Below are 17,048 nucleotides of genomic sequence, written 5' to 3' on the forward strand. Positions count from 1 at the left end.
CAATGAAGGTCCTAAATCCACCTTGGATATTAACTGCAGGAAGCTTATAAGCCCCGTGGCCCTCTTACCCTCTTCAGACTCACATCTGGGCAAACCGCCAAGACAGCTAGCTTCCTCCCATCTTGGATACCAGAGAAGACTATACAAGCCCCATACAACATATGGGACCAAGTCTAGTCCCACTCTACACCCCCCATTACCACCACTGTATAAAAGCCAAGCTGAACAAGGAGGATTCCAACGGCCATGCCAAACTGGATGGACTGAGGCCATGAGGCCTCTACTCTACACAAGGAAGTACAGTAAGTAAGTAAAGCTGGGGAGCAGGATACATGCTTGCAATAACACTTGATGGAAAAAGAGGCCATGAATTTGAAGGTGAACAAGGAGGGATACTCAGGAGGGATTAGAGAGAGAAAGGGGAAGAGAGGGATGCTGTAATTAAAATACAAGCACAAAAATAAACAAAAAAGTTGAGCTACCCTTCTTTCCTGTCCTCTCAAGCTATTGGGAGCCCCCTCTGTTCCTTCTGAAAAGTTTCATTATATAAGCAATACATCGTTTCATATCCTGTAATGTGTCTATTTTGCCACCAGCCTCAATATTATTGGTGTGGGGGTGTATCTCCCTGCTTCAGAGTGACAACAAAGCCTTAGAGTTGAATATTGAAAATGACTTCATAATCTGATATATGAGAATATGGTAAGTTTAATTTTAGAGCAGCCACATGGAATGGCGTCCAATATTAAAACTTAAAAATACTAAATCTATAAATCTCTTAAGCCTCAGGATGTAAAAGTTGTTTGACATACTTAATGATTCTGTAAAGACATTAGGAATAAAGTTAAATAACATGGCTCAAGGGATACAGATGGGTAGGGTACACATATCATTTCACCTGATCCAGGACTTACAGGCTAGATCCAGGAGAAGAAACTTACACTAATTGATACATTTGAAGAAAGGTCATAGAATGAGGAATGGATGTACCTGAGCCATTCAGAGACAGTAATTGTTAGTGAAATGAAGGTGCAAAAAAAAAAAAAAAAAAAATCAAGCAAAACCATTTTACGCTGGTGACAATAGCCATGGATACATTTTTTTTCTCATCAATGAATTCCAATCACTTAGTATGTATGAGGACTATTCTTAAATATCCTATAATGTTTTGCACAAATAAAACTGAACCCAAGCCGGGCGGTGGTGGCGCACGCCTTTAATCCCAGCACTTGGGAGGCAGAGCCAGGTGGATCTCTGTAAGTTCGAGGCCAGCCTGGACTACCAAGTGAGTCCCAGGAAAGGCGCAAAGCTACACAGAGAAACCCTGTCTCGAAAAACAAACAAAAAAAAAACTGAACCCAAACTGAACAGCATAGGCAGCCTGTCTGAATGTAATACAGACTATATAAATAAAAAGTCAGAAGCAATACAGAGTTTGATGGGGGAGTAACTCTCCAGAGAAACAAACTGCAAAAAGGAACTTAACTTTTATTCTAGGAGATACTGTCTTCTGTGAGTTCAACATCATTTGCAACCAGGTCCCAAATTTGTATTTTTCATGTCTTAACCTTTTTCTCACTGGATTGGTGTATATCCAACTGCCTTTTTATTTTGCCAGTTTTATAGCCTTGGGAGCCTCAGACTGAGTGTGCTCAGTGATGACTTCAGCTCTGCCACATCTGATGCCCATTCCTGACTCCACTGATGGAGCACTAGCAGCCATTTAGGCTGCTGAGCCTGGAAGCTTGGAGCCTTCTCTAATCATTCAGTACTTCTTCCTTCCACCTTCCATGACTCAATCATAAAACCCCCATTTGTAAGCCGGGCGGTGATGGCACACACCTTTAATCCCAGCACTCGGGAGGCTGAGGCAGGTGGATCTTTGTGAGTTCGAGGCCAGCCTGGGCTACCAAGTGAGTTCCAGGAAAGGCACAAAGCTACACAGAGAAACCCTGTCTCGAAAAACCAAACCAAACCAAAACAAAACAAAAAAAAACAAAACCATTTGCTAAAGCTTGCACATAGTTTAGTCCCTCCCACACCAAGTGCCCATTCTGATTGCTGGGGAGCAGTGAAACCTTTAGGGAGTGAAGCTAGGTGGAACATCCTTAGTTACTGGATGAATGCCCTCAGAAAGCAGTAGTTAATGAGGCTCCATATTGATTTTCTGGGGATGATTTTTATAAAAAAAAGGCCTTTATCTGGCCTCATCTGGTCTTCTGACTTCTGACTCATGATGTAACTTCTTGCCCCATGTAAGCACCCACCACTGTTATTCATACCTTTCCAAACACCCAATGGTTTCTGACTGACTTGAGGACTTTGAAATTCCAAACTGTGAATTAAATAAATGTCTTCATATGCAGCTTGAGTTGCATATTTTTATAATGCAAAGCTAATTCATCATTATACATTAAACTACCAACTGAATATATTTTTTCACACCATTTTACTCTTTTCTTTATCCCAGGACAACCGAATGGTCAGCAGCTGTTGTTTCATTCCTCAGAACACTACTGTAGCTTCCTAGGTTAGATTTTTTTGGTTCTAATCTAGCATCCCACATACACCTCTTCCCACCCCAAGACAAGCCTCGACCTCACACTAGAGAGAAACTCTAAAATGAAAGTGCTCATAAGTAATGTGCAGAACCTTTAAATGGCCTTTCCTTGCTCCTGGTAATGAACATATTTCTTAAGACCTTTAAATACCAGTGGGGTTTGGTTCCTTTCTATCCTTTTATATTCATCTCCCCACTACTACCTCTCTTCCAGCTCCATCTACTCATCTAAATTGTTTTTGTTGTTGTTGTGTGTTTTTTGTTTGTTTTATTTGCTTACCCCAGACATATTTTTGCACATGCTTTTCTTACTATTGGAAACATCTTTCTTTTTATTGACATCATTGGCTTATGGCCTATCTCCTCTGGGCATCCTAGAATGCTTTACAGACCCTGCATTACTGTTTGTGTGAGGTGTACACAACTCACTTCTTATTTCCTCCACTAACAATTACATGTTGCAGTGTGCCCCTCCTATTACCCTTCTTCACATCCACAATGAATGTCATGAGATGCAGAGCAACATTTAATTCACTGCTACATCTAGTACAGTGCCCAAAACACAGATCCTAGTAAAGTTGTTTCTGAATAATGGAAGGGTAGAGGGGTCAGCTTCGTGCCTATATTGAGGTTTATATGAAGACTCTGGGTCACAATTGATATCAACTGACTTTGTTACCTCCTGTCCCTGCCGCCAGCTGTCTCCCTGAATTCAAAGTCCAGCCACAACACATGATGGCCTATGGTTCAAAGTGGGAGGAATGGGTCTCTCTGATTTGTTTCCCTTTGGAGGATTATCTCAACTATGAACTAAGTGGAAGTCATCTTCTTTGTCTTGATGCAAAGTCACACGGGAAGAGAAAGATGCTCAAGAATGCATTTTCAATAGTGCGGTCTGTAAGCTGTGTTACTAAAGCTGTTGCAAGCCAAAGAGATACAATTAGATACATGGCCTCTTGAATTTCCTCTCATCCTAGAGAAGAAAAGGAGTTACCTATCATCTGTGTCCAGATCCTCCTCCTAATTTATGGCTTCCTTTGATAAAATTAGCTGTTCTCTAGAGCATGTTACTTTCTCTCTACTGATAACTGTATTACATTATAAAAGATCTTTCCTTTTTTAACATTAATTATTTTTATGCACCAGACCATAGGGACTTTTGCAGCTGTGATCTCCAAAGGAACCAGCTTCCGTATTCTAGGTCTTCCATGGAGAGGGAGGGAATCAGGACCTTGAGAACAAGGATTCTGAGGAGGAAAGCTTGAGGCCAGGCCTGGCATGTCTGGTCAGTACTAAAATCAGCGTCAGCTCAGTTACTCAATGGTCATGCCAGTTTCTAAGACCTGGCTTAGAATTTGCCCTCTGTCCCAGAGCTGAGCCAGAGTGAAATCACATAGATCTCTATGCCTCTTTCTTCACTCTCCTTGACTAAGTACTTTGATTTATTGCAGAGAGTAATGCTTCTCAGAACAAACAGTTTTGGAATCACTCCCTATGACTAAATGATAGCAAAATGTAAATGATGAGGGTATTGAAGCAGGAAAACATAGGGAAAGGAAGAGACGTTCCCATTTGCCATCTCTATTGCTTTTTATAACTTATTTTATTCCCATGCCCCCCTATATCTTAGTTTCCTACTCATAAACTTACCAAGTTCTGAAGCTATAAAAATTCAATTAAACTGATGTAAATTGTTCAACATACCTCCTGAATAGTGAATTCTAGTACATGGTCCCTGTTGTGATAGGAATGTCATGGGTCATGTAGAATTTGAACTCAAAGAACCTTGGAATCTTAGACTGCTATTCTGCTTCTGCCTATTATCAGCAATGTGATGATGAGCAGATTCTACATTTCTTGTTGGGATGTGCTCATCGTCACATTGTAAAAAGAGGTAATATATCTTTACTACTGTAGTTGGGAATAGAAAGAGCTACATCATCATACTTTTTGCTTGGGGAAACTAATAATATGAGTGATCATCACTGGATTCATTATAGCTCCATAGTAAACAAAAATAATAATAGCTAGCATTTCCTGGCATTTATTATATGTCAGATGCAATGGTAGTCATTTTTATAAACATTGTTTTGTTTAATTGTCATTCGCATAACAATAATGCAATGCAAGTGTTACTGGGCTGACTCTGAAGATCATGGAAACTGAGACTCAGAGTACAAAAATGCCTTGATCCAATCACACATTGGACAATAGGACAGATGTCTTACACATAGCCTGATTGTGTGTGTGTGTGTGTGTGTGTGTGTGTGTGAGAGAGAGAGAGAGAGAGAGAGAGAAAGAGAGAGAGAGTGTGTGTGGTGTGTGGTATTCATTCAGAGGGTACCAATGACTAACTCATGCTGAGTCCCTGCTGTGGACCAATTGGTCATCACAGGCTCTCTTGCCATCTTCAGAACCTCCATGTTGGATGAAATGCTTCCACAGCCATTTCTTGGTGCTTCCCCACTGGCCCGTTGTTTGTATTTCATTTGCATCTGGTGATTCAGTCCTTCTGTTTGTGAAATTTCTCAGCACAGAGGTATGAAAGCTTCTCTAAGTACTACGCAACTTGAGGAACAGCAACATCCCAAGTTCTGTAAGGAGAGCCGGGGCCTGCTAGGCTCGGTTGTCCCAGGGTGTTTAACTAGTACTCTGATATGTCAGGCCTTTCTCCACATACAGCTTTGCCCAGACTCTCCGTCCTCTGCAGTTTCTTAATGGCAAATTCCCACTCACTCACCCCAGCCCCAGTGCTCTGCTAGGCATGCAAAGAAACTCCCCAAGCTCAGGGGTCCACCTCTCAGGCTTCTACCTCTGCTCCCCAGCTTCGGTGCCTTACACATACCTTGGCCTCCTCTGTCAGAGCAGTTATTAAAGGGGAGCAAGGAAGGACATATGGGAGGGTTTCAGAGGGTAAAGGAAGGGAATATTGTAACGTTGTAATCATCTCCACAAACTTTAAGGTAAAAAATAAAATTAAAAATAGAAACTTTTGGACAATCTGTATGTTAACTTTCCCTGTTTGACTGCGAGCCTCTTGAGAGAACCAGCTGCATCCTACCTACCTTCTTATTCTTAGGTGTTGCACAGAGCATGTGTGAATGTTAGGAAGTCAAAGCACTACTACAGCATGCTGGGGAAGTAAGGAGGATGAAGAAAAACTACCACGTGGGACAGAGAGGAAAATGAAAGTGAGTTTGAGGCATCCCTGAGAACTGTGGGCAGGCATCCTCTCAGGATGCCCTTGGCCCGAAGAAAGAAGCTTCAGTGGGTGTGTCCTCTATCCAGAGCGTTTGTTCTCGCTGAGAAAGTGAAGAATACAGAACAAAAGCCCCATTCATTGTGTCCAAGGAAACTTCATATTCCTGGTACAATACTGCTGACAGAACGATGTCCTTTCTAACAACACTGTCCCCTTAGTCCCTGCATCTCATGCCTGATTCTATGACAAAATCAATGTGAGTTGGCTCCAGTTTAAATATAATCATGACAACTAGTTTACCATTGTGTCAATCTCTTATTATTTCTACCAAGACTGTTCCCTTAAGTGAGTCCCCATAAGTCCTCAGAGTTTCAGGTATAGCGTAGTCTGTTTGCTCTTGTGCACACACACACACACACACACACACACACACACACACACACACATATGTATGCACTATATTATATAATGCTATAAACAGTCTGCCAAACAACGACTGTCATTAATGAATATGTATGAGGTTTTAGCAACAGACGTTTGAATTTATTCTAAATTTTTAGAATAGTTAAGACAAAAAATACTTCTAGTTCATTGTTTTTCCCTTTGTGGCTGTGGGTACTAGTGAGAATAAATTGACCTTAACTTTCCCATACAAAGCATGGGAATGGCTAATTAACATACACAGAAAAGAAATCACCTCACACACAAGTCATTATTTCCCAGTCTCAGCCCCTGGCAGACATTGCTAAGAGATCTCTGTATTCTTCCTGAGATGGGTCCTAGCCCAGAATCTCTTTCAACACAATACTCCAAGCATCCATTACCACCCAGTTGTAATGGTCCTAAGAGAATGCAGACAAGGCTTGATTATTTCTAGTGTCTCTTCTCACTGTGACGTTTTAAGGTTTTGTTTTTGTTTTGCTTTACCTTATAATGCTGCCCCTAAACTAAGATTTGGAAGCAAGTTGTACTAAGGAGAATTGGTGAGTAAAGAGTATTTCTACTTCTGCCCAGGCTGGGAGTAAACTCTGAGTCTTAGCATTCTTCCCTTCTTTCAACTGACATAAGAGAAACGGAGCAAGGGAACAAATGGTTCCCTTTAGATGCTAACATCTAAAGAGCTCTCTGAGGCAGCTGTGATATAGTTGGATGGACACCGATTTTGTGATTAAAGTAGCCTGGGTTCAAATCTGTGCTCCACCAAGCTCCCTGTTGTGAACCCTTGACAAGTCATCTCACCCTCTGGAGCCCTGGTTTTCTCAAGCGGTAAATGGAGATAACAATGCCTACCTTACAGATGTGTTATGAAGCGTACATTGGATGAAGTAATGTATGCAAAAGTGCCTTGTAAGATACACTGTGCTGAGCGCCTGGAAAGGATTATTATTCTCAGTATACACCCATAGGAAAAAAGACTAGGGTGTTCCGTTCCAGATGGACTCAATCTAAAACGGGGAACAAATGCTTTTTTTGGTAATTTCATCTTGTGGAAACAGCAATCTCATGGGCCTATTTGTGTTTAATGAACCACATCCTGTATCGTCTTTTTGCATGGTTCTGAGAAGAAATAAGTTGGCTCTCTCTTCTGGTGTGCTGCAAAGTAGGTGTCCGGCTTATATTTAACCTCCCCCAGTCTCTCCCTACTTGCTATAAGAAATAACACTCCCTCATTGCTAGACTGACCTCACAATCATCTGCACAGAAGTCGGGACACAAGGCATAGGGAAAGGGATATTTGGCCAACTCCCAGTCCTGTGCTGGTCCCAAGGAAAGAGGAATGTGTTCCAGGCTGAGCATTTTAACCCATGCTACAGTTGAGGAAAATGAGGTAGACCCTGAATTCATGCACCTTGGTAAAGAAGGAACCAGGTTTATCTGAGTCCAAATCGGTCCTCTGAGATCTTCTGTAAAGTACTTTTGCCCCAGCAGTAGCCTTCAATCTTCCTGAAGCAGATTCTCTTTGGGACATAGCAAGAAGGCTGTGTATACTTTCTTCCCCAATAAAATACAAAAAGAAAGAACACTTAGACTAAGATGTTAAGATCTATACGACTCTCCCAGGCTTATTCATTCATTCATTCTTCAACAAATATTGCTGAATGGTATCTATATGCCAATCAATGGTTAAGCATGATGCTACAAATGTTTACGAAGCAGAATGGCCTCTGCCTTCATGGAGTTTCCAGTGAGGTAACAGAGATAAACACAAACTATGAGTGTAAAGCTACATACTGAGGTTAGTTATATGTACCCTCCTTCAATGAGAATGTAATGAAGATGCTTAACCTAGCCCCATTCTTTTTGTAAGATCTCTTGCAAAAATGGCTTTTGAATTGAGTGATTTAGACTATAAAGGTCAAAACCAGAAGAAGGCTAAGTTTCAGAAGCAAGACAGATTTTTCTAGGACCTGAAGGAGGGTAATAAGACTGAAGGGTAAAGAACACAGGGACATATGGTGCTGAAGAGGTTAGATGGAGACAGATGGCACCTATAGGGCCTTGAGGCCATGGGAATGTGTTTAGAAGTTATCCTCAGTGCAATGATAAGACCTCCAGGAGTTTGAATCCAATGAACAACATAATAAGACCTCCCTGTTTGATCTGTGATGGTTACATTTATGCGTCAAATTGATGGAGTCATTGGAGCTTAGATGTCTGGTCAAACATCCTGGGGATATGTGGGAGAGTGACTTTGAATGAGGGTCCTATTTAAACCATTGGACTGTGTGAAGAAGAGTGGCCTCTCTAATGTGAGTTGGCCTCATCTAAGCCATTGAAGGCCTCAGCAGAATAGTCAGGCTGACAACTGAGCTGGAAGAATGCCTCTTTTTTTTTTTTTTTTTTTTTTCTTTATTTTTTGAAGAATGCCTCTTATTGGGCTGCCATCAGCTTGATGCTGGTCTTTTCTGCTTTCAGACCCGCATGTAAATATTGGTTCTTCCTTAGAGTTAAGCTGCCAACCTCCAGACTACAGCTAATACCAGCAGCCTAGAAATAAATCATCAGTTTACCTGGGTGTCCAACCTGCTAACTTCAGGTGTTGGAACACCTTAGTCTCTGTAACTGTGTGAACTAGTTCAAGAAATGTATCTATGGCTATACTTTTCACTACTCTTTTTATGTGTGTGTGTGTGTTTTTTGTTGTGTGTGTGTGTGTGTGTGTGTGTGTGTTTCATTCTGCTGGTACTGTTTCTCTGGAGAACCCTGGCTATCATATACATCATTAGGACTGTTGTGTAGTGTGGCCTAAAGTGGGGCAAGAGTAGCTTCCGGTAGGAGACTGCCGCTGAAACTCAGACAAGCCGTGGTGTCAGCTTTGGGTACAAAGGAAACAGGAAAGTGGAAACAGTGAGGGCATGCAGGAGCTCTGATGGGACTTGACATGGTTTGGAAATGGGGTAGAGGAGTAAGAGAAAAGAAGGTGCTGAGGTTTCCTAGGCCCTGACTTCTCAATGGGCAATGGCACCATTCACTGGAATTCTAGAAAAGCACTGGGTTGTATGGAGTTGAGTTCGTACTGCAGGAGAACAAGCAGGATAGCAAACCTCAGAGGAAGACTTGTAGCAGGAGGTATAAGTGAGGTATAGGATAAGGCCAAAGTGTAGAGACAACACAAAGAGTATAATATATAATAGATTGACAGAGAGATAGCCAGGAAAGAGCGGCCAGAAGGACATGGCTCCTGTCCAGCTTTACTTGTTTGGCAGAGGAAGATAAGCCTGCAAAGAAAGATGAAGAGGAGGGAGGAGAGAGCACAGGAAGATCTGGTTTCACAGAAGCAAGCACACAAATGCACCAAGCTGGAGGCAGCAGACTGTCAAATGCTACTGAAAGGTCAGGCAAGATGAAAAGAAAAAATGGCCGCAGGTTATGAAATCACTGGGGAAGTCATCTGGCACCCTGGAGGTCTCAGATCCCAAGAACAAGCCCTTTCATGTCTCCTTACATCTTTGAAGCAAGTTCCCTCAGGAAATAGGGATCTCCGGAGAGTTCTCTAGTTCACAACAGCCGTGGGCCACACCTGTCAACACAAGAGGAAGTGACATTTGACTACATCTTGGTATTCTCTTCCTCACAGCCTGATGCTTGGCTCTGCCTTTCAAATAGCCAAAGACTTTCCAAAAAGTAGCCCAGGAATATTTCAGTTGACATTCAGAAGTGCTTGGTAATTCAGATGGCAGTGCATTCCCTAGAACTAGCCTGGAAAATTATAGTAGACATAAGACACCTTTAAAAGGGATATTTATCTGTGGGGACATCTCTCTAAACCACAAATGCAAGAGAATTCAAAAACTGGGTATGTGAAGAGAGGGACAAATGCTCAGAAGAGCTCTGCTCATGATTCCAGACTTTCTCTACTTCTTTGGACTTGGGTTTACCCATGTCTCTCCTTTTTCCTTCTTCCTCCTTTTCCTTCTCTTTGTTCCTTCACAGAGGCTGAACAATTATTTCACATATTTACCTCCATCCACTAAAACAGAACTTTCTCCACAGAATAAAAGACAACCCTAACCTGTGAGACTGGATCCACCACAGTCCAGTACACAGGAGGAGGTGTCACAGACCCTGGTCGATTCCTCTCCGCTCTACCTCTACAGTCTCCTCTGGGTCGACTACTGTAGCTGAGCTCACTGGGTCACTGCCCACCCTAGACCAATCCGAACCATTCCCGATCCTGTATGGACTGCTAAGCCATGTTAGTAAAGTCTCCGTTACAGCTCCTCCACACTCCAGTTCACCCCTCTGAATACACACCTGGGAACACTGTGATCTAAATGGGTAGAGGGGACAGCTGGAGGAGGATAACAATGCTCCAGCTCAGTACTAGACACATCTATCCGCTGATTTATTTCCTTATACAGACTACACAACCAGCCTGCTTGCAAATATAGAGACTGTCTCAGAGCGTGAAATCAATTTGCCTATGATCACACAAGTACCCAAATGCACGCCTGTGATTTTAATGAGGGCCCAGCTGACTATGAAACTTTGTTTTATTCCCAAATGAAAGATGTTATTCATGAATGAATTTATAAACATGCAATCATAACTGAAGACTCTTTATCAAGGTCACAGATAAGTGGAGAATGCAGATATCAAGGCAGGCGATGAAATAAAGCCCCATTCAGGGGAGGGGAGGGATACCGTAACATGTTTTGCAAGTATAATTCTGGGACAGGACACTCAGACCATCACATGGGCTTGGAGAAAGGCATGTGGCCATAGGCGATGGTTATAGGAACTTGACAGGCTGAACATGCTAACCTTGCTTAGGATTCCTAGCTTCCAGAGATGACTTCAGATACTCACTTGCCTTTAGGGCCCACCTTTTCCTGGATTAGGGTTGGTTCAGATCCCACTCTACTGACCTGCCTGGTCCTCCAGGCTCCTTCAGACTGGCAGAAGCCAAATCCTCATCTGGTGAAATATAACTATCTGGCTGGATCTTTCCACTCATCATGGCATGCCCAGGGGATATTATTCTGGTTTTTACTTTTCTCCTATTACAGCAAAGAAAATTCTCGGGCCCCTTTTTGTTTCTACAGGAGACAGTGCTAACTAAGCTGAACTTTTTCTCCCAGCGGCCACTCTTCAAATGGGTGGAACTCGCAAATAAATCTATAGGCCTGGAAAGGGCTGGGGCATTTATTTCCGATGTCTGGAGATACAGGGAATGTCTAGAATCTTTAGCTGAGGTTTAAAATATTCATTTTCTTTCATGCTACTGTTTTTCATGTACCCACTGTGTTTTGGAACTTTTCTCTGCATTTCATCTCACTCACTTGAAGTTGTGAAAGAGAATTACTATCTCTCATTTAGCATGAGGAATCGGAAAACTTGGAAGCTACTAGGCAATGGGTATATAAGAAGAAGAGGGGGTCCAGATGTGCCCCACTTCACAGCTGCCCCGGCTCCTCTTCCCCCAAGCTTTGCTCCCAGTTATCTGCCACAAACCCCAGACTTAACTGGCCTGGGCCCGGGGCCTTTAGAAGATGTTGATGTTACATGACTGGTGGCCTAGAAGAGAAATTGTATCAATTGTCTCGGCGTGTGAAGGCTCACAGTGTTCTTTTTCTTCTTTTAACCTCCCAGTCCCGTGTATTATGCCCCATTATCAAAAATAAGATAAGTCAAGACTTCTGATATGCCGTAGCAGGTAGAGATAAAGAAAGAAACACAGAAAACATTTACCTTGGTTTCCAAGTGTCGGTATGTTCTTCTTGGAACAAATACAGGCCAAGAAGGGGGTAAAGGTCTCTGCAGAATGGAGACCCAGAGACGGAAAGCTCCAACACCAGTCATTCAGTCCCCGAAGAGGGGTGGGGGACTCCAGTTGCCGTGTCAGCGTTTTCCTACCCTCTTCCTTCTCCTCTCTTTCTTGTACTAGATTCCATGTCTATTGCAAAGAATGTGATGTTCTTCAACAAGGAAGTCTAGGCCCCGAAAGCAACCAAGGATGGAGATGGGATGACATTTAGCATCACAGTAGTGTCCCAGACCCTGAATGTGGCATGAAGCAAATTAGTTCAGTGGCCACAGCAAGAGAGAGAGTTTTTATAAACATAACCTAATTGTATTACTTCAAAGTCCTGAAGCTTATTGCCCTGCTTAATGATGTGTCACATTATTTATAGGGTGGCGCAATGAGACTTCTATTGATTTAATGCACTTCCTTAAAGACTGTCATTGTCACAGCCATAAAACCAAGCTATTCCCTGACAACTCAATTATGTCCTTTGAGCCTATAAACCACCCATGCCCCACTCAGTTGCACACAGGAAGCAGGCAGGGGTGCAGACACAGCTGGGGATGCAAAAAGCCCAGAGGCAGAACCAAAGGCTACAGATACAGCCAAGGTACATTGGGGGTTCCATCTCACCAGGCACAGTCAGCAGCTGACCAGCACTGAAAGACGGCCTGATGCAGCTTCGATTTGCCTTGGCCCTGACACGTGAGGCTGTGTGACTTAGCCCAGACTTCCTTCTCCCACTGAGTTTTAATTTCCCCAAGGCAAGCTGGAGAGCTGAGTTCAATAAGGCTTCCAAGGGCCACAGTGCTCTGGGGTTTGTAGTTACGACTTATGGGGCTCCTGGAGCTAGAGTGGTTGAGTCCTGTGGAGAAGGTGCAAGCAGGTTGGTATCATCAATCCTCACCCTTTCTAGCAATTAATGATATTAACCATAACAGAAAACACCTTGATATAGCTAGAAAATGAATGAATGAATGAATAAATAAATAAATAGATAAATCGATAGATAGATGAGGGGGAGCAAGGAAGGAAGGGAGGAAGAAAAAAAAAGAAAGCTAAAAGAAAACAGTTTTTGTAGCCCACCAGTTCCAGCTATGAATTCCAACATGAGCCCTGCCATTCCTCAGCTGTGTCTCTGTGGGCACTTGCCTCTGTGTGTCTGAGACTGGGTTTCTCAAGTGTGAGACTCCATTTCTCAAGCACAGTGACATATTAATTAATGTATAATGCATGCTACTGGGAGATATCTTAGTGGTTAAAGGGCTTGCTGTACAACGAGAAAGCATGAAGACCAGGGTTTGGATCCCTAGCACCCATATGGTCATCACAGCAGGCTGCTCATATCCAGCAGCTAGAGGGTAGAAAACAGGAGGTGTCCAAGGAAGTCGGCTAGCTAAATCAGCTGGGTAGGTGAATGGGTTCCAGTGAGAGAGGCTGCCTGGATGGTAAGGTGGGGAGTGATCGAGGAAAACTCCTGATGTCAGCCTCCAGCCTTCCCACCTGAATACACTTTTACACATACAGATGTACACATCAACACTCGTGTAAACACACATGGACCACACACACACATACACATGAAAAAGTAGAAGACATCTTTACATACATGTGGTATTTCCAACTTTGTAAATGCTCATCACCTCCCCCTTTGCATGTGGTAGGTAGATAGGAATAATTATCGCAGTGCACATTTCATAGGAAGGGAATACGGAGCACACACGGGAATGACTTTTCCAAGGCCAATGGCAGAGACTAGTCTTCTGCACTAGGCCACCTTAGACTGAAGGAGTTAGAAATCTGTTGACAACTGAGAAGAAGAGGGATTTAAGATAGGGTGACCTTCCATGAGGATAACAGCCCCTCTGTGGGTGACACTTGAAACCGTCCCCTGGACTTGAGGAGCAAGTGAGAGCTTTTCCTGCCTCTGCCAAGAAGCCTAAAGAGAAAGTATCATGGAGACACCATGCCCATCCTCTGCCTTTATCTCTGGCAGCTGTTTCAAGGGGAAAGCATGGTTTTAAAAAAAAAGAAGCCTATAGCATAAGAAAAGAGTTAAAACACCCAAATGAAAGAATCTTAAGACAGCGTGTTTCCTTACCCTGACCATGGCAAAGTGAGCTCAGAGAAGGCCAGGGGATTGCCAAGGCCTACGCAATTTTCAGATAGGAGAAACAGGATTTAGATCTGGCGAGGCTCCATTGTTTTCTCAGTTACTTTCCCTCTGGGCCACACCTGGCCACCACCTCCAGCCCGCCCCCTGCCCCTTACCTTTCTGATACTGGAGCCATAGCTGCTGCTGGACCTTCTTACTGGGGAAGTGGATGATGCAGGTGAGCTCGGAACCGTACAGGGCCTCTGCGATGTAGTGGGAGCCATAGTGCTGGATGAAGGACAGCAGCTCATCCCGACTGCTCTCTTTGGTCAGGATCTTTAGGACATTGGTGAAACCTGGAGGGAGAAGAGCATGTGTGAGTGGTTAGACTTCAGAAGTTGGTGGCCGAAAAATTATATCCCAGTAAGGGCTCCTCCCAGCCAGAATTCATGGCCTTCATCCTCATCACCATGGCAGCAGGCTGGCAGCTCTAGCCTTACATGTTTACAGCAAAGGCTCACTCTCAGTGCTGGATACTGTGACATAGTAGAACTCTGCAGACAAGGAAGACTTGCCAACCTACATGATGATGACTTTAAGGTCACCATCAGGAAGTTGGAGCTGATGCTTACTTACTGAACAGCTGATGCATACAGGTAGACCACTAGATGTCTTTACTCTCTTAGTTCAAACACTGCAATGTTGCCACCACACCCTCATTAACCTGAAGAGAAGCCAAAGCTGAAAGACTGGAAATAACGTATCTTGACCCTCTATCTAAAAGAGCTGGACTCAAACACTCCTTTGTTTTTAACTTCAAGTAAGATGGCTGGAGTCCCGGCATTATATTTGTCCCAGCTCAGTGCAGATTGCATATCTGCTCTAGCTTCTTGCTACATCGCCTTCTTTTCCACCTTTGTCCTCATTTTCTGGGACAGTGGAGTTTTCTTGCTGCCTGCTGTACTGTCCTGGTACTCTGCTAAGTCTGCCATACCTAGCACAAGGCCGGTCCACAGAGCCGTGGCTCAGGAGCTGCTGTTTCCACTTCACTCTTCTTCCTGTTCTTCCAGGGCCTTCCAACAATGGGAGACTAGTTCCCTCACCATTCAGCCTCTAACCCAATTCTCTCCACAGCCACCAACTCAGCTTTAGTATGGGAAACTCCTAGGGGAGTTTCACACAGAGTAATGCCACCCCAAAACACACTGCTCTGATTTTCAAACTTAGGGTGTTTAGAGAACAGCAAATGTTGGGAAGTGCTCTCTGAGTTCTCCATCTACCTTAAAGGCGGAATTCTCTCCCCATATATCATCAACTGGGGGAGTCTGAAGCATGCTGTAGGTAGACTTGAGTTGACACTAAAAATGAAGTCCAGACAAATGTCCCAGGCTGTTGTCACTGTTCATTCTCCTGAATATCATTTACTCTTCCTCTGAAATTTCCTATGTCCCAAATCCTTAAAGGCCTTCTTGTAATCCTGCCTGCCACTGGATAAAGTTCCATGACCATATCTAGGCCCTATAGGAATGCCTGAGTTACCTCCTGTTTCCTTATTTGCAGTTACTGGAACCTGGGATTTCTCTCATCCTTCCTTTATGTATTCAGCACTGTCTCCATACATGAAATTACTGCCTCCCAAGACACACCCTATGCGCCAAGATCTCACGAAGTCACCCCTTTCTTAGAAACCTTTCTCACCTATTCCTGTGCAGAGCACCCGCTCTCTCCCCCCACACTCTGAAGAATTGCCACCTTTACAGATAGAAGCCCTCTTTATCTGTCTCTAAATCCACAAATGCATCTTTCCGATACCCACCCTGGTCGGGCACACTACCAACTCCTGGAACACAGCAAACAGCCAGCCATGGTTATTATCAGAACAGGCAATGGCACATCAAAGGGCAAGCCCCTCTCCAACACTGAAAATGAGCTCCAATTTGCCAACATTTGATTTACAAGGAGCTTCCAGGAACATCATTACTGATTAATTAAAGCAGGTACACCTTTGTAGTTCTAACAGGAACATCACAGTTATATTCACAAGTGCAGGGTGAGGGGGTGGTGGGGAAACAGAAATAGGGCTCAAAGAAAAGGTGCTTGATTAGAACACTCTCTCTCTATCAACCTGTTAACTCATGCAACTGGGTAATTAATGCAGCAGGGTTAATAATGAGATGGTTTCTGTTAAGTAAAACGTCAATGCCTTGGAGATGCCCTGTGGCTCTTCAGCCAGGCAGACAAAAATGCAATCAAAATCCATGTTCTGTTTTCTCTTCTGGTGCTTGCTAGCCATGTGACCTTGGGTTGGTTGCTTGACCTCTTCGACCTTCAGTTCCTTTGCATGATGATAGATAAGCTAAATTACTACTTTCTTGTAGGACTGCTGCAAGCCACAAGACCTGAAACCTTATAACATGCTTGACAGATGTCAGCAACAATCACTGTTTGTATGGCCCAGAGGGTAAAGTCCTCCCAGCCCCAGGTTGAAAGAGCTCCATTTTACCGATGAACAAAGCAGTACTGAAATAAAAAGGAATGAAAGCGAGAACTCAAGAGATAATTAGGGGACACACTGACAAAAAGCCGGTGATAGTGTTGTCAGAACCAGAGTACAAAACCTCAGACTAGGGCTCTTCTTCCCAGGAAGCTTTATTCAATACCTTATTCTCCAGTTTTCATTTATTTATCTTATTCTTCCATCAAACACGGACACCAACAATGTGCTGATTCTCTGTTACTTTCTGGAATAAACAGATTCCATGACCTAGCTCCAGTTCTCTGGTCAGAGGGGTAGATAGATGTGATTCAAACACGAATCAAGTACTGGTTAGTACTTTGCTGGAGGTATTCCAACATCTGCAATTCCTTACATTGTTTATTCAAGAATGGGCAGTGGGGGAGGCACCAAAGAGTTTAGTGTGCATACCCCAGGCAGGGAAAGCTA

The 17,048-nt window shown here is 43.4% G+C and overlaps 1 protein-coding gene across 5 annotated transcripts in view; it reads right to left on the reverse strand.

Annotated features, from left to right (window-relative positions):
• Positions 1-17,048, reverse strand: part of Astn2 (astrotactin 2) — a 948,854-nt gene that overhangs the window by 255,274 nt on the left and 676,532 nt on the right. For all 5 annotated transcript variants that reach the window (XM_028887868.1, XM_028887866.1, XM_028887865.1 and 2 more), the window contains one exon: positions 14,281-14,460. In XM_028887868.1, coding sequence (XP_028743701.1) covers positions 14,281-14,460 — 180 coding nt within the window. The remainder of the gene's footprint in view (positions 1-14,280; positions 14,461-17,048) is intronic.

Source organism: Peromyscus leucopus, chromosome 2 (assembly GCF_004664715.2).
Source record: "Peromyscus leucopus breed LL Stock chromosome 2, UCI_PerLeu_2.1, whole genome shotgun sequence".
NCBI classification, from domain to species: Eukaryota; Metazoa; Chordata; class Mammalia; order Rodentia; family Cricetidae; genus Peromyscus; species Peromyscus leucopus.